Here is a 16,882-nt window from a genome sequence, read left to right on the forward strand (position 1 = left end):
CAAGAGCTGGGAGGGGTGACCAGGCCTGCCTCCCCAGGGTGACCTATGTAGCCTGACTCACTGGGTTTCCACAACCCTCCCCTTGGGGCTCACCCGCTGCTCTGCCCTCGTCAGACTGAGTTTCTGAGGTTGGTGGCATGGGAGTGGACACCCCGTGGCCTCCAGGGGGTCTGAGCAGCTGGAAGCCCCATTCCCATAGGGCCTCCAGGTGGGGGCTCTGATGGCCGCCCCACTGTTGGTGGCCCCTGTCAGCTGTCAGGGAGGGAGATGAGGGTCTGGAGGACCAGCTGGCCAGGGGCGCTGAGTCTGATGGTGGGGGAGGGCATCCCTATGTGGCTCTGACACCCCTTTTTGGGGTCCACTCTGTACCAGGCTTGGGGACGACAGGGGGGCAGAGCCACACCCTAACCACTGGACCACCAGGGAGTTCCCTGAGGTGCTTTTAAAGGTCTGCTCGCTCTAGAGAGATTCGGTCAGAAAACAGGCCGCCCATGTCTGCTGGAGGCCGGGCTGGGCTCCCTCTCAGTGCCTCCTGTAGGCACCCTCATGGGTAGGGGGAGCCCAGAGACAAGGCCCGGCCCTCAGGGTGCCTTCCCCCCACCAGGCCTCCGCTGCAAAGTCAAGTCCACAGGGAAGAGGGCTTCGCCAGTGGCAGGGAATACAGACAGGAAGCTGGGCTGGGCCACGTGGCTTCTGGGACCCTCTTAGCCTGCCCAGCACCAAGAGCAAAGAGACACACTGAGTGAGGCGTGCAGGGCTGGGGCTATGGAGGCAAGAGCTGGATGAAGTGGCCTGTGGCCTCACACTGCTCATCCGTCAAGGGGACTGACAGATCCCCTCCCCTATTTGCTGCAGTCAAGAAGTGATCAAGAAGAACCAGGCAAGAGGGTTGTGATCTGTATGAAGTTCCTCACTTTCACTGGTGGCTAAGAATTGGACAGAGCTGCCTGGCTGCCCTTAGGGCTGGCACCCTGGCGAGGACGGCAGCTCTAAAGCACCCGAGTGGGACTCCCACTCCCTTGGGGCACAGCCTGCGGTGGACTTACCGCCCTGGGGCCGATACCTAGCTGGGGAGTGTGCGCCCCACAGAGGCTCTGGGTTATCCACAAACCCCAGGCATGGCTCCCAAGGGGGACTCCCAGGTCCCCCGGAGGGTCGCCCGGGGTCCCAGAGCGCACACTCCTGGCGGCAGCACCCTGCGCCCGCGGGAGACCGGACCGCCCTCGCCCACCCGCAGCCCGGGCGCTGTCACGTTCCAGCGCCTGACTCAGGCCGCGCGGGGCGGGGAGCTGGGGAGCCGGGAGGCGGCGCCGGCGCCCGCCTCGGCCCCGGAGGCGGCACCAGGAAGCTCCCGCCCCGGCCGGAGCCGCCATGTAACCGGCGCCGCCCGCCCCGAGCCGAGCCGCGCGGGCCCCAGCGACCCGCCGGCCATGGGGGACGAGGATGAGGACGAGGGCTGTGCCGTGGAGCTGCAGATCACCGAAGGTGGGGCAGGGGGTGGCCCGGGGTGCTGGCTGGGTGATGGCTGCCCAGGCGGGCGGGGGAGGGTTCATGCACTGGCTGGGTTCATTTGCCCCCTGTGCCCACAGCCAACCTGACGGGGCACGAGGAGAAGGTAGGCGTGGAGAACTTCCAGCTGCTCAAGGTGCTGGGCACGGGAGGTGAGGACCCCTATCCACCGGCAAGTGTCCTCCCCCCGCAGGGTGCTCTGGGCCTGCCGCGCGGGCACACCCGCCTGGGTTGGGCCAGGCCACCAGTAATGCCCCCCACCCTCTCCCGGCATAGCCCGCCTTGCCTGCTTGGCCCTGCCCTGCCGGGGTTGGCATGCCCACTTCCAGGGCTGCTCCACATTGAGCACTCCTCCCAGGTGCCAACACTCTTGGGGGCTTGCAGCGCCCCCCGTGTGATTTCACAGCTCCCCCCACCTTGCAAGATATGACAGCCGTCTTCCTCCACTGTGCAAACTCCCCGCCTCGGGGCTGACTGCCCTTCCGTCTGCCCGCCCCTCTGCATCCCCTCCCCAGCTTTGCATCCTCTATACCTTCCCCAGGTTTGCACGCACCCCGCCCCCACCCTGTGCTGCAGGCCTCCTGAGAGTTGCGTGCCCCCCCCAGCCTGGTTTGCACATCCCCTCCCTAGGTTTGCTGAGCACCCTCCTGGGGGTGTGCACATCTTTGCTTTAGAAAGCGCTGCCAGCTTTGTGCACACCTGCCTCTCGGCCCAGCTCCTTCCCCCGCCTTGCACACCCTCCTGGGTGGGCGTTGCTACCCCCCCCATTCCACCCACCCTTCTGCTCATGGCCTACCTTCCACCCACTCACTGCCCCCACAGCCTACGGGAAGGTGTTCCTGGTGCGGAAGGCGGGCGGGCACGACGCGGGCAAGCTGTATGCCATGAAGGTGCTGCGCAAGGCAGCCTTGGTGCAGCGTGCCAAGACACAGGAGCACACGCGCACCGAGCGCTCCGTGCTAGAGCTGGTGCGCCAGGCCCCCTTCCTGGTCACGCTGCACTACGCCTTCCAGACTGACGCCAAGCTGCACCTCATCCTGGGTAAGGGCAGGCCCTGTGGGGGTGGGGGAGCCACCCTTGGGGGCTGCTTCCCAACTTCCACTCCCACCTCCCCAAGACTATGTGAACGGCGGCGAAATGTTCACCCACCTCTACCAGCGCCAGTACTTCAAGGAGGCCGAGGTGCGCTTGTATGGGGGTGAGATCGTGCTTGCCCTGGAGCATCTGCACAAGGTGGGTGAGGACCCGGCCGCCCGGCTGTGGCCCTGGGCACCGGGTCCCGGCCCCGGAGGGGCCCGTGAACCTAGCAGCCTCGGGCTTCCTGGAAGGGGGTGGCCTCGGGGGTTGGGGGGACTGGATCCACTTCCCCTAGCCTCCTGGGAGGAAGGCCTTCTGGGGTCTCCTCCGCTGGCGCCTCCTCGAGGGGGCTTTCCTCTCACAGGGAACTCTCACAGGCTGCTTCCTGGGGCCACGTTCACAGAACTTCCTCAAACGGAGACCTCATGCCTTGGTTCCCAGAGCTGTCGTGATTCGGGGCTCCTCACACGGCTTTCCTCCTGGGGGTCTCTCTGTGGTGTTTCCCCGCCCCTTCCATGCTTTTTGGAAATTGATCGATTGATTGATGGCTGTGCTGGGTCTTCGCTGCTGCACTCGGGGGCTACTCTTTGTTGCGGTGCTTGGGGTTCTCGTTGCGGGGGTTTCTCTTGCTGCGGACTCAGCAGTTGTGGGCCACGGGCTTAGTTGCTCTCCACTGCATGTGGCACCTTCCGGGACCAGGGCTGGAAGCCATGTCCCCTGTATTGGCAGGCGGATTCTTAACCACTAGACCACCAGGGAAGTCCCTATGCTGGTGAATCTTGAATGGCTTCTCCCGTCCAATGGGCCAGTCTCATCGTGTCCCCCACTCCACTGGAGATCCCCTGCCCCAGGGATCTGGTGCGGAACAGGAGCCGCAGGAGCCGGGGGTGGGGGTGTCGGAGGAGGGACGCTCAGTGCCCTCTTCCCTCCTGCCAGCTGGGCATCATCTACCGAGATCTGAAGCTGGAGAATGTGCTGCTGGACTCTGAGGGTCACATTGTCCTCACCGACTTTGGGCTTAGCAAGGAATTCCTGACAGAGGAGGTGAGCGAAGGGTGGTCTCAGCCTCCTGAACCCCCGGCTGCAGCTCCATGCCTGGCTCTGCATTTCTGGGAGGGGTGCAGTAGCTCTGCCTTCAGGAAGTTCCCACCACTCCGCTCCGACTCTCACAAGTCCAGCAAGTCTTACTCTGGGCCTTGGGGCGGGGGGTGGGGCTGGGTGTCAAAATGGGTCCTCTTCTCTTCCCAGAAAGAGCGGACCTTTTCCTTCTGCGGCACCATCGAGTACATGGCCCCTGAAATCATCCGCAGCAAGTCGGGCCATGGCAAGGTGGGTTGGCCCGGGAGTGGTGTGGGGTGACGTGGGGGTGGCTGCAGGCTCTCACCCTGGCTGTGCCCGGCAGGCTGTGGACTGGTGGAGCCTTGGCATCCTGCTCTTCGAGCTGCTGACGGGGGCCTCACCCTTCACCCTGGAGGGCGAGAGGAACACGCAGGCAGAGGTGTCTCGGTGAGCAGGGCTGGAAGCAGAGGGCGGCCGAGGAGCCTGGGCAGGGCTGGAGGAGGGGCTCGCTGCCCCTGACGCCCCCCCCAATCCTCCCAGACGGATCCTGAAGTGCTCCCCTCCCTTCCCCCCCCGGATCGGGCCAGTGGCACAGGACCTACTTCAGCGGCTACTTTGCAAGGACCCCAGGAAGCGACTGGGTGCAGGACCCCAGGGGGCACAGGAAGTTAAGGACCACCCCTTCTTCCAGGTGAGGCTCCTGGCTCACCCCCATAGCTCTCTGCACACTCCAGGGCTGGGCTACTGCTCTGGGTTGGGGGACACTGGAGGGATGGTCTGAGACTGGCCAGTTTCACTTGATTTAGGAAACTTTGCAGGTAAAGAAAGCAGGCTTGTCTTCTCATTCATCTCTATTAAAATTTGCTCTTGTGGGAAAGAATTCTAGGTTCATTGCCTGGCAGGGCTGGGAGGGACTTGAGAATGGGCTCTTCACTGGACAATTCAGAGAGGCGTGGTGATCTGCCAGAGATCACACAGTAAAAATGTAGAGCTGGGAACAGGCCCCAGGTCTGCTCTCGGCCCCAGTCTCATGACTGTTAGCATCTGCTTAGGATTTTGGTCTACCTGTACAGTCGGTATGCCTGTACTTCAGATGGACGTGTCTGATCAGCCACGTGGGATCTGTCCTAAGCTACTTGCACGCGCGTTAGGGTGCAGTGCAGAGTGAATTCTGTCCTTGTGAGCCTCGCTGGTTTGGGCACGATGTGTGGCCAGAGTCATTGCACAGCAGTGTGCGTGCTCAGGTGCTCAGTCAGGTCCAACTCTTTGCGATCCCCTGGACTCTAGCCCACCAGGCTTCTCTGTCCATGGCAGTGGGCTGACATTTCCTGCTCCAGGGGATCTTCCCGACCCAAGGACTGAACCCGTGTCTCCTGCATTAGCAGGCGGATTCTTTACCACTGAGCCACCTGGGAAGCCCCCGTTGCCTAGCAGGACCCTGTAACAGTGAATGTGTCTTGGCCCCTTGCTTGCATAATTTCATGTAAGCCTCAGAACCAACCTAATTATCCTTATTTTCACAGATGAGGAAACAGGTTCAGAAAAAGTGCAAGTTGCTCAGTCATGTCTGACTCTTTGTGACCTCATTGACTATACAGTCCATGGGCAGAGAGGTTAGGTAATTTGCCCAAGATCAGTGAGCGAAGTGATAGAGCTCAGGTCTAGGTGGCCTGAAGGCCCATGCTCTGAAGTGTCATGTTCTGTTTATACGTGGGTATTAAATTTGCCTTGTCTGATGTAGTAACAAAAGCATCCATTTATGGGCACTTACTGTAGGCCGGGCACCCAGTTACCCATGCTATGAATACTACCTCCTTGAATCTTCCGAGCAAGTTCTGCCTGGAAGGGCCCTCAGAGAAGCTTTCTCAGACAGGAGTCTTAAGCCTCCGTGGTGAAGATGTTCCGTTATGGGCAGAGTGACTGAGCAGGGTCAGTGTCCTTAAGTGAATCCCTCAGCCCACCCTGAGTGGATCCTGGGCCCTGGGTGCTTGGGAGCAGGTGAACCAGTTGTCAGACTAGAGAGTGCCCGCACCCCCCAAGGTCTTTGAGGCCTGATGCTATTTCCCCTTCTCTCGAGACAATCTCTTTGCTGATAGCAATGCTGAGGTCCCTGGTGCCAGAACTAGGGCCTTTAAGCCCAAGCCATGCCTCTAGGCTGCATGTGACAAAAAGTGCACTGAAGACGGTGATATCTGTGGAATAGAGTCTGGCTTCTAAGAACAGAGATTGGAATGAATGGTAGTCTAAAAAAGCTAGAGATCTATCTATGTCTGTCTGTCTGTCTATCTATCTACATAAAAGAAATGCAGAGGTCAGCAGTCTAGGGCTGCTGTGGTGTCTTCAAGGAACCAAGCTTGATTTTTTCTTTTTAAATGCTCCTTCATTTTTAGCACGTAGCCTCCATTCCCAGGGCTTTCCAGGTGGCGCTAGTGGTAAAGAGCCCCTCTTCCAATGCAGGAGACAAGAGATGCGGGTTCAATCCCTAGGTCAGGAAGATCCCCTGGAGGAGGGCATGGCAATCCACTCCAGTATTTTTGCCTGGAGAATCCAGTGGATAGAGGAGCCGAGTGGGCTACAGTCCATGGGTCACAAGAGTCTGACATGCCTAAGCAACTAACACTACGCTACAGCCTGCATTCCCACGGTTGCCTTCTGGTATCAAAATGACTGCTAGACCTCTTGCTGTCTAGGTTGCTCTCCAGGTGGGAAACATGAGGAAGAAGGAGGGAAGGGCAAAAAGGGTACTTAACAACGGCTCACCCTCTTCTTCAGGCTCTTTCTCTGGATTCCTCCCACATAATTTTTGCTTACAAGTAGCTTGGTCACTGCTAACTGCAAGGAGGTTTGTAAAATACTATTTTTCAGTATTTGTACATTGGTTCCTGAAATAAAATAGGGGCTATAGTACTAAGAATGACAGAGAGAATGGGTGTCGGACAGGCAACAAGAACAAGCTATGCCATACTAGTTTAAACATAAAAAGGAATGTTTTAGCTACCATAAATGAAAAGTCAGGAAAAACGGTCTGATTTCAGGCAAGGATGGATCTAGGTGCTGAGTCTGTGTTATTAGGAATTTCTCACTTTGTCTCTTGCTTCTGCTCTTCTGCCTGGGCATTTCATCACTAGACACTGAGGGGGCCTCAGCAGTTCCAGACCCATATCCTCCCAGATTTAAGTCCAGTAGAAGAAAGAGATTTTTCTTTTTTTGCATACCAGTTCTATTAAAAGTCCCAGAATTGGCTGAGTGTGGTGGAGGGGTGGTTCTCCAAGGGAAACAGGGATCCTGTTATCAGAGGAAGGGAAACAGAAGCTGGGGAGGCAGGAAGAACAGCTTTGCACACAGCTGCCAGCGAGACCTTTGCCTCACTGAGGAGCTGCCCAGTGAGGGTGGCCCGAGTGGACAGTGTTTCCACTTTCTGCCCTTTGATCCCTTATCTTTCATTCCTTTTCTCCAGGGTCTGGACTGGGCTGCTCTGGCTGCTAGGAAGATTCCAGCCCCATTCCGACCCCAGATCCGCTCAGAGCTGGATGTGGGCAACTTTGCAGAGGAATTTACCCGACTGGAGCCTGTCTACTCACCCCCAGGCAGCCCCCCACCTGGGGACCCTCGCATCTTCCAGGTGAGTGAGAGCTCATGGAACCAGAGATGCAGAGGAAGTGGGGTGCTGCTGCCAGCCTCAGCCCCGGCTGACCTGTGGACACCACATAGCCCTGTGTCCTGAGGGGGACTCAGCATCTCCCTTGCTCTCCATTCATGACGAGCTTGGAATTGTCAGTCATCGAGACTGCCTTGGCAGGACATGTCTTTGAATTTCTTGGTTTATCTTGAAGTTTCATGTTGATTTCCCTTCTCCATCATCTCTCTTTATTGTTAGGTAAAACTATTGTTTTAAGGGGACACCTAGGAAGAGATGCTTTGTTTATACTGTGGCATGCCATATCATTTCCTGGGGACACAGGCCCCCTCTACCCAGTTTTAGAAGCTTGGGCCTGTTGGACAAGTCCAAGCTCCTTTGCTTGGTATACAAGGCCTTGCATGATGTGGTCTTTTTTTTTTTTTTTTAACTTTTTCTTTTCTTTTATATTGGAATATACCCATATAACAATGTTGTGATAGTTTCAGGTGGACAGCAAAGGGACTCAGCCATACATATGCCTGTATCCATTCTCCCCCAAACTCCCCTCCCATCCAGGCTGCCACCTAACATTGAGCAGAGTTCCCTGTGCTACACAGTAGGTCCTTGTTGGTTACCCATTTAAAATATAGCATTATATACATATCAATTTCAAACTCCCATGTTGTTGCTCAGTCGCTAAATCGTGTCTGACTCTTTGCAACTCCATGGACTGCAATACACCAGGCTTCCCTGTCCTCCACTATCTCTCGGAGTGTGCTCAAACTCATGTCCATTGAGTTGGTGGCACCAACAGCCATCTCATCCTCTGTTGCCCCCTTCTCTTCCTGCCTTCAATCTTTCTCAGCATCAGGGTCTTTTCTAACAAGTCGGCTTTTCGCATCAGGAACCCAAAGTATTGGAGTTTCAGCTTCAGCATCAGTCCTGCCAATGGCTTTTCTTTAGGATTGACTGGTTTTGATCTCCCTTCTGTCCAAGGGACTCTCAAGAGTCTTCTCCAGCACCACAGTTTGAAAGTATCAATTCTTTGGTGCTCAGCCTTCCTTATGGTCCAACTCTCACATCTGTACATGACTACTGGAAAAACCATAGCTGACTATATGGACCTTTGTTGGCAAAGTGATATCTCTGCTTTTAATACGCTGTCTAGGTTTGTCATAGTTTTTCTTCCAAGGAGCAAGTGTCTGTTAATTTCATGGCTGCAGTCACCATCTGCAGTGATTTTGGAGCTCAAGAAAATGAAATCTGTCACTGTTTCCATATTTTCCCCATTTATTTTCCATGAAGTGATGGGACCAGATGCTGTGATCTTAGTTTTCTGAATGTTGAGTTTTAAGCCAGTTTTTTCATTCTCTTTTACCTTTATCAAGCGGCTCTTTAGTTCCTCTTTTCTTTCTGCGGTTAGGGTGGTATCATCTGCATACCTGATGTTGTTGATATTTCGCCATGCAATCTTGATTCCAGCTTTTGATTCATCCAGCCTGGCATTTTTCATAATGTACTCTACATATAAATAAACAGGGTAACAATATACAGCCTTGACGTACTCCTCTCCCAAGTCTGAACCAGTCCGTTGTTCTGTGTCTGGTTTTTCCTAACTATCCCTTTTTCCCACCCTTCCCCGCTGGTAATCAGAAGTTCATTCACTAAGTCCGTGAGCCTGTTTCTGTTGTGTAAATCAGTTCATTTGTATATGATGTGGTCTTTGCTCAGTACTCTGTTACTTCACCTGGTGCTCCAGCACCTTGGAACTTCTCAGAGGTTCCAGAACATACTTCTATACCTTTGCACATGCAGTTTCCCCCACTTGGAGTTCTTTCCCTACAGCTGGCCACCTGGCAAAATTCAAGCCTTGTTGTCCAGCGCTGCCCTGTGTGAAGACTTCCCTGCTCCTCTGGCCCTGGGTTGCCCTTTTCTTGTGCACCAGCCCTCTGAAGACAAAACCTCCTTCTGAGCAGTTTGTCAGGTTGTATACTGACACTGATGGAGACCACCTCACCTGGTCTGAAATTCTCAGAGGGCAGGGACTATGTGTTTAATTTCTGCATCCCTAAGTCCAGCTGGGGGTCATGGCTGGGTAGGACGCGGTCCATAAATAGTAAATAATAGGCCGGTATCAACTATGGATGGATCAGTCCCCTCTGTGAAGCTCACACAAGTGATAGCTCTGTGCTTGAATATCCCTCGATCTACTGGGATCTATCTTTGATCTCACAGTCCTAATGAGCAAGTTTTCTTGTGGATCAATGGTTACTTTCATTCATTCATTTAATGATTCAAAAATATGTACTGAGTACCTTCAACGTGCCAGGCACTGACTTGGGTACTGGGGACATATCAACAAACTTAATAGACAAAAATCCCACCTGTGTGCATCCTAGTTAGCTCTGCATACAGTGGCGCTGCGTTTTTAGGAGAAAACAACACATTCTTAAAATTACCCTTGAGAATTCCTTGACTTGACAGGACATGGATCCTTAGGAAAGGCAAAAAGATTAACTTTGATTTCTCTTTACATTTCCTCAGTAGCCCCCCCTTGCAGAGGAGGGCAAAGTTTGATTTGAAAGTAATGAAGACTTTTTGTCCTGAGTTGGGTAGAGCTGAATTCTCCTAAGCTAAGCGTGTGTGATACCAGGCCACAGTCCTTTTATTCGTTCAGGCCATCATATTCTGGGCCACTATGTTGTGCCAGATGATGGCCTTGGCACTTGGGGGACCGCTGTGACGAGAAAGGTGGAGTCCCGGACTGCTGAGCGGATAGACATGGTTCCAAGGGATCACAGACCAAGGCGGAATAAAAATGTCCACAACAGCCTGTGTACACCGGGATGCAAAAGCAACACCCCCAACTCCCTACTGCAAGGCCTTTCCTCTGCCCCCTGCCCTTCCGGCTCGGTCTGGGCCTTCAGGGGCTCCTTCTGCACCTCCAGCCCCCCGATGCCCATCCATCCCTGACAAGCCCCTCCTCCACCAGGGATACTCCTTCGTGGCGCCATCCATCTTGTTTGACCGCAACAACGCGGTGATGACCGATGTGCTGGAAGCGTCTGGCGCTGGAGACCGGCCCGGCCCGGCGGCGTTGGCCAGGAGCGTCATGATGCAGGTGGATTGGGCCAGGGTGGGGAGAAGTGGGCGTGGGGACTCCAGACCTGTCTTCACCCGGCGCACATGGTGGCTTCGGTGAGGCCCGGAGCCTCTCCGAGGTGGGGCGTGGCATAGCCGCAAGGCTCCCGCAAGGACCTCTGACGCTTCTCTTTCGCCCCCAGGACTCGCCTTTCTTCCAGCAGTACGAACTGGACCTGCGGGAACCCGCGTTGGGCCAGGGTAGTTTCTCCGTGTGCCGCCGCTGCCGCCAGCTACAGAGCGGCCAAGAGTTCGCTGTCAAGATCCTCAGTCGCAGGTGGGCGGGCCCGGGGCGGGCGGAGTCCGGCAGAGCGGACTCGGGGAGGGTGGGGCCGGAGGTCGGCTGTTCTGACCCCGCCTGCCCTGCCCCCAGGCTGGAGGAGAACACGCAGCGCGAAGTGGCTGCCCTGCGGCTGTGCCAGTCGCATCCCAACGTGGTGAAGCTGTACGAAGTGCATCACGACCAGGTGACCCCTTCCTGGGCTGGGGCGGAGCGCAGGGGCGCTGGAGGCTGCCCGAGGAGGGCGGGGAGGGGGCGGGGAGGCGGACAGGAGGCGGGGCCTGAGCGCGCCGCGGGAGGGGCCTGAGGACCTGGAGGTGAGGGAGGCGGGATTATGGTAGCTCAGCAGGTAAAGAAGTCGCCCGCAATTCAACAGATTCCTTCGATAAGGGATAGGCTACCGCAGCGTTCTTGGGCTTCCCTGGTGGCTCAGACAGTAAAGAATCCGCCTGCAATGTGGGAGACCTGGGTTTGATTCCTGGGTTGGGAAGATCCCCTGGAAGAGGGCATCCCACTCCAGTATTCTTGCCTGGAAATTCCCATGGACAGAGGAGCCTGGCAGGCTACAAGCTACATATGTATAAAGAGTCGGACACGACTGAGGGACTAAGCACCTAGGAGGGCTTGAGGACTCAAAGGCAGATATGGGAATGGACAAAGGAACAGGGCAGGGAGACAATTTTTGCGGGTGGGTTTTAAGGTGGCCACAACAGAGAGGGGAGTACCAAACCACCTTACCTGCCTCCTGAGAAATCTGTATGCAGGTCAAGAAACAACAGAATCGGACATGGAACAACGGACTGGTTCCAAATTGGGAAAGGAGTACATCAAAGCTATATATTGTCACCCTGTTTATTTAACTTATATGCAGAGTACATCATGCAAAACGTGGGCTGGATGAAGCACAAGCTGGAATCGGGATTGCCGGGAGAAATATCAATAACCTCAGATATGCAGATAACACCACCCTTATGGCAGAAAGCGAAAACTGAGGAGCCTCTTCATGAAAGTGAAAGAGGAGAGTGAAAAAAGCAGGCTTAAAACTCAACATTCAAAAAATGAAGATAATGGCATCGGGTCCCATCACTTCATGGCACATAGATGGGGAAACAATGGAAACAGTGACAGACTTTATTTTCTTGGGCTCCAAAATCACTGCAGATGGTGACTGCAGCCATGAAATTAACAGACGCTTGCTCCTTGGAAGAAAAGCTACGACAAACCTAGACAGCATATTAAAAAGCAGATATTACTTTGCTGACAAAGGTCCATCTAGTTAAAGCTATGATTTTTCCAGTAGTAATGTATGGATGTGAGAGTTGGACTATAAAGAAAGCTGAGCACCGAAGAGTTGATGCTTTTGAACTATGGTGTTGGAGAACACTCTTGAGAGTCCCTTGGACTGCAAGGAGATCAAACTTGTCAATCCTAAAGGAAATCAGTCTTGAGTATTCATTGGAAAGACTGATGCTGAAGCTGAAGTTCCAATCCTTTGGCTACCCGATTCGAAGAAGTGACTCATTGGAAAAGACCCTGATGCTGGAAAGATTGAAGGCAAGGGGAGAAGGGAAGGACAGAGGATGAGATGGTTGGATGGCATCACTGACTTGATGGACATGAGTTTGAGCAGACTGCAGGAGTTGGTGATGGACAGGGAAGCCTGGCAGTGCTGCAGTCCATGGGGTCACAAAGAGTCGGACACGACTGAGGGACTGAACTGCTTTAAGGTGGCCAAAGGGACTGCTGCTGCTGCTAAGTCGCTTCAGTCGTGTCCAACTCTTTGCGACCCTGTGGACCGAAGCCCGCCACATCCACTGTCCATAGGATTCTCCAGGCCCAAGAACATTGGAGTGGATTGCCATGCCCTCCAGGGGATTTTCCCCACCCAGGGATCCAACCCGCATCTGTTACCTCGCTTGCATTGGCAGGCGGGTTCTTTACCACTAGCGCCACTGGGAAGGAAAACAGTACGGGGTAGAACCGCAAGCGAGTCCCAAGATGGTTCTTGGGGGGGCGTGGTGATAGTCTTGAGGTCAGGGTTGAATGTGGAAGGCGCCTGAAACTGGGGGCGGGGCTCGATGGTGACCTCAGGGCGGGATCCGGCGGGCGGGCGGGGTCTCAGTAGGCGGTGACCCCGACCCGTCGCACTGCCCGCAGCTGCACACGTACCTGGTCCTGGAGCTTCTGCAGGGCGGGGAGCTGCTGGAGCACATCCGCAAGAAGCGGCACTTCAGCGAGTCCGAGGCGAGCCAGATCCTGCGCAGCCTCGTGTCGGCAGTGAGCTTCATGCACGAGGAGGCTGGCGTAGTGCACCGCGACCTGAAGCCCGAGGTGAGCGCGCGGCCTCAGCGCATCGGGAGGGCCTCGGCGCCGAGGGCCGGGTTCTGACGGCCCCCTCGCCTCCCTCGTAGAACATCCTGTACGCCGATGACACGCCCGGGGCCCCGGTGAAGATCATCGACTTCGGGTTCGCGCGCCTGCGCCCGCAGAGCCCCGCGGGGCCCATGCAGACTCCCTGCTTCACGCTGCAGTACGCCGCCCCCGAGCTGCTGGCCCAGCAGGGCTACGACGAGTCCTGCGACCTCTGGAGCCTCGGCGTTATTCTGGTATGGGGACGGCCTCTCTGAGGGGATGTCAGGGTCCTCCGAGCCTGGGGACAGCAGTCCTCTTGGTGGGGGTGGCAGGATTTGGTCTGAGGCTGGGATAAGATGTCCTGATACATAGGCGGGGTCGCTCTGGTGCTGGGGTCTGGGCACCCTAGTTTGAGGGGTAGAGTCCATCACCCATGGGCCTCAGGAGTTAGCCTCTTGGAGACAGTGCATGGTCCTGTGGTGGGTTGAATCAGTCTCCTGGCCTCCATTGGCCCCTAGTCTGGGCTGGTCTCACTTTTCACCTGTCCCTCCCACCCCCACCCCTAGTACATGATGCTGTCGGGCCAGGTCCCCTTCCAGGGGGCCTCAGGCCAAGGCGGGCAGAGCCAGGCGGCGGAGATCATGCGCAAGATCCGCGAGGGGCGCTTCTCTCTTGACGGAGAGGCCTGGGAAGGCGTGTCTGAGGAAGCCAAGGAGCTGGTCCGAGGTGCGGAGCCGGAGGTCACAGGTTACGGTTGGGGAGGGGGAGGCCATGGGGTCGTGCTGGGGCAAGGAGTGCCCCCGGGTCAGGTGTCTCGGTGGGAGGCTTTTCGGGGAGGGGAGTGGGGCTGCCCTCTCTGAGTGGGTGCAGCCTCTACACGCGGCCCGCCAAAACTCCTCCGCCCGCCTCCAGGGCTCCTAACTGTGGATCCCACCAAGCGGCTGAAGCTCGAGGGGCTGCGGGGCAGCTCGTGGCTGCAGGACGGCAGCGCGCGCTCCTCGCCTCCGCTGCGGACGCCGGACGTGCTGGAGTCCTCGGGGTCCGCTGTGCGCTCCGGGCTCAACGCCACCTTCATGGTGAGGGGCGGGGCCTGAGCGTGGGGGCGGGGCCTCCGGGAGGCGACTCCGCGGAGTCCTGCCCGGTTGAGTTCCGCGGAGTCCAGACCCGTGACCTGCCAGGGCCCTGAGCTTCTGAGAGGCTGTGGAGCCCAAAGACCTGTTGGCCCTGACCTAGTGGGATGGGAAGGAGGGCCTGGGACGGGGCCAAAGCCGGGATCTGGAAGTCGAGGCCGGTCCCGTGGGAGTCACCATTTCCTTTCCGCCAGGCGTTCAACCGGGGCAAACGCGAGGGTTTCTTCCTGAAGAGCGTGGAAAACGCGCCGCTGGCCAAGCGGCGGAAACAGAAGCTGCGGAGCGCCGCCACGTCCCGCCGCGTCTCCCCCGCGCCCGCCGCCCCGGGCCGGGCCCCGGCCGCCAAGGGAGCCCCCCGACGAGCCAATGGCCCCCTACCCCCCTCCTAGCCCTTGCCCCTGTGACCCCCGCCTCCCCCCGTCGTGTCTGTGATCTAGGAGGCCGGCTCACCGTCTCCTGCATCGGCGCTGGCCCCCTCCCCAGGACTGTTACCCTTCTCCCCCCCTTTCCCCTTCCCTAGCCCCAGACAGAGCAGAAGTATTTTTATAAGCAGAGAATTCTTTTTTTTAAAATGTCTTACCAGATTAGAGTTATAGATGCAGGGAAGAAGGGGGCCTGCTGGGGAGTGGGGTGTGGGGCCCTCTGCCAAGATACTGCCTCATCTGGTGGAAGGCCCTTCTACCCCAAGGGGCTGCCCCGGTTGGGAAGGGCTCCTCCATTTCTAAGCACTGAGTTGCCACAGGGAGAAACTGGGACCTCTCCCCTGCCCTCCCCTGAGGACCTGCTCTTGGGAGGGGGCACCTCTCAAGCTGTCACTTTATGGACTGTCTGTGCAATTACGTCCACCAAAGACCTGTGTTGGGGGGCTGCTCAGCGAGAGGCCCTGGGGGACCCCCTGAAGCATTTCTGCCTCACTTTATGTCACCTGCTTCCCCCTACTGGGGCTAAGTTAGGAGGTAGGCGACCCCCCCAAAAGGGGCGGCCCCCTTCTCATCCGTCCCCTCCCCTTTGGCACAGCTGCCCCTAGCTGGGGGGTGGGGCCTTGGGGTTCTGGGCTGGGCTTCCACAGTCACTGCCTCCGCCCATCCAGGCTGTGCCTTTGACTTTAAAATAAAAGTCTACTCAGTGCTGTGTGGCATCTGTGCGTGTATGTGTGGGGGGTGTGGGGGCAGAGGTCTTGGGGGTCACTTCCAGGCATTGGCCCTTGGGCCTCAAAGTGGAGGGACAGAGCAGACCCTTCTGGATAAGATGATACCCTTTGTCCTTGGTGTTTTTTAAATTTATTTTTATTCAGAGGATAATTGCTTTACAATGTGTGCTGGTTTCTCTGTGCAACAGCATGAACCAACCATATGTGTACGCATATCCCCTCCCTCTTGAGCCTCTCTCCTACCCTTTCAACATCCCACCCCGCTAGGTCATCCCAGAGCAGTGAGCTGAGTCCCCTGTGTTATAGAGCAGCTTCCCATTAGCTCTCTGCTTTACACGTGGCGGTGTACAGACGTCAATGCTCCTTTCTCAATTTATCCCACCCTCTCCCTCCCCCACTGTGTCCATGGGTCTGCTCTTCACATCTGCATCTCTATTCCTGCCCTGCAAATAGGTTCATCAGTACCATTTTTCTAGACTCCGTATATATACATTACTATACGATATTTTTCTGACTTCACGCTGTATGTCAGACCCTAGGTCCGTCCACCTCTCTACAACTGACTCAGTTTTGTTCCTTTTTATGACTGAGTAATACTCCACTGTATATATGTACCACAACTTTATGCATTCATCTGCTGATGGACTCCTGGGTTGCTTCCATATCCTGACTGTTGTAAATAGTGCTACAGGGAACACTGGCATACATGTGACTTTGTGAATTATGGTTTTCTCAGGGCATATGCCCAAGTGGGATTGCTGGGTCATATGGTAGTTTTATTCCTAGTTTTTTTTTTTTTTTAAAGGAATCTCTACTGTTCTCCATAGTGGTTTTCCCACTAACAGAGCAAGAGGTTTCCCTTTTTTCCACATCTTCTCCAGCATTTATTTGTTGTAGATTTTTTGATGATGGCCATTTTAACTAGTGTGAAATAATACCTCATTATAGTTTTGACTTGCAGCTCTCCCTTGAACAGCAAGGAGATCAAACCAGTCAGTCCTAAAGGAAACAAACCCTGAATATTCACTGGAACAATGGATGCTGAAGCTAAAGCTCCAATATTTTGGCCAGCTGATATGAAGAGCCAACTCACTGGAAAAGATACCAATGTTGGGAAAGATTGAGGGCAAGAGGAGAAGGGGGGGGGGACAGAGGATGAGATGGTTGGATGGTATCACTGACTCAATGGACATGAGTTTGAGCAAACTCCAGGAGGTAGTGAAGGACAGGGAAGCCTGCCGTGCTGCAGTCCATGGGGCTGCAACGAGCTGGACATGACTTAGTGACTGAACAACAATAAGAAGCAATGTTGAGCACCTTTTCATGTCTTTGTTGCCATCTGTGTGTCTGTTCTTGGCTTTTGACATGAGGGTCAAACAGTCATTTTAGGTGTTTTTATCTGACAGCTCTGCCATGTATCATTTAGGATTCTCCTGGTTGTAAGCAGAGGAAAACCCAACTTAAGCTTGCTTCAGCAGAACAGGAGTTTTAGGCTTTCTGAACTGCACAATCCAGGGTTAGCTTCAGGCAAGGCCTGTGAGTGGAAAAGGGAAAGTGAGCATGTT

At 55.7% G+C, this 16,882-nt stretch overlaps 1 protein-coding gene across 2 annotated transcripts; it reads left to right on the forward strand.

The window, feature by feature from the left end:
* On the forward strand, positions 1,344-15,305 carry RPS6KA4 (ribosomal protein S6 kinase A4). Of its 2 annotated transcripts, none has more exons than XM_018043462.1 (17): positions 1,344-1,485; positions 1,590-1,661; positions 2,332-2,550; positions 2,627-2,742; positions 3,523-3,630; positions 3,835-3,915; positions 3,989-4,092; positions 4,186-4,336; positions 7,103-7,267; positions 10,257-10,385; positions 10,549-10,682; positions 10,779-10,872; positions 12,843-13,016; positions 13,097-13,291; positions 13,604-13,763; positions 13,950-14,113; positions 14,362-15,305. In XM_018043462.1, exons 1-17 carry the CDS (start codon positions 1,431-1,433, stop codon positions 14,554-14,556), a joined length of 2,316 nt encoding a protein of 771 aa, XP_017898951.1. In that variant the 5' UTR covers positions 1,344-1,430; the 3' UTR covers positions 14,557-15,305. The 2 variants fall into 2 exon arrangements, with proteins under 2 accessions (XP_017898951.1, XP_017898952.1); XM_018043463.1 differs by having other exon boundaries at positions 1,347-1,485; positions 1,590-1,615.

Source organism: Capra hircus, chromosome 29 (assembly GCF_001704415.2).
Source record: "Capra hircus breed San Clemente chromosome 29, ASM170441v1, whole genome shotgun sequence".
Lineage (NCBI taxonomy): Eukaryota > Metazoa > Chordata > Mammalia > Artiodactyla > Bovidae > Capra > Capra hircus.

Excerpts from the sequence above, each read along its gene's own strand:
- RPS6KA4 (XM_018043462.1), top strand. The coding sequence starts at position 1,431 with ATGGGGGACGAGGATGAGGACGAGGGCTGTGCCGTGGAGCTGCAGATC. Across the intron at positions 1,662-2,331 it reads CAAGGTGCTGGGCACGGGAG|CCTACGGGAAGGTGTTCCTG; the intron begins GTGAGGACCCCT and ends CTGCCCCCACAG. Across the intron at positions 3,916-3,988 it reads GCAAGTCGGGCCATGGCAAG|GCTGTGGACTGGTGGAGCCT; the intron begins GTGGGTTGGCCC and ends TGTGCCCGGCAG.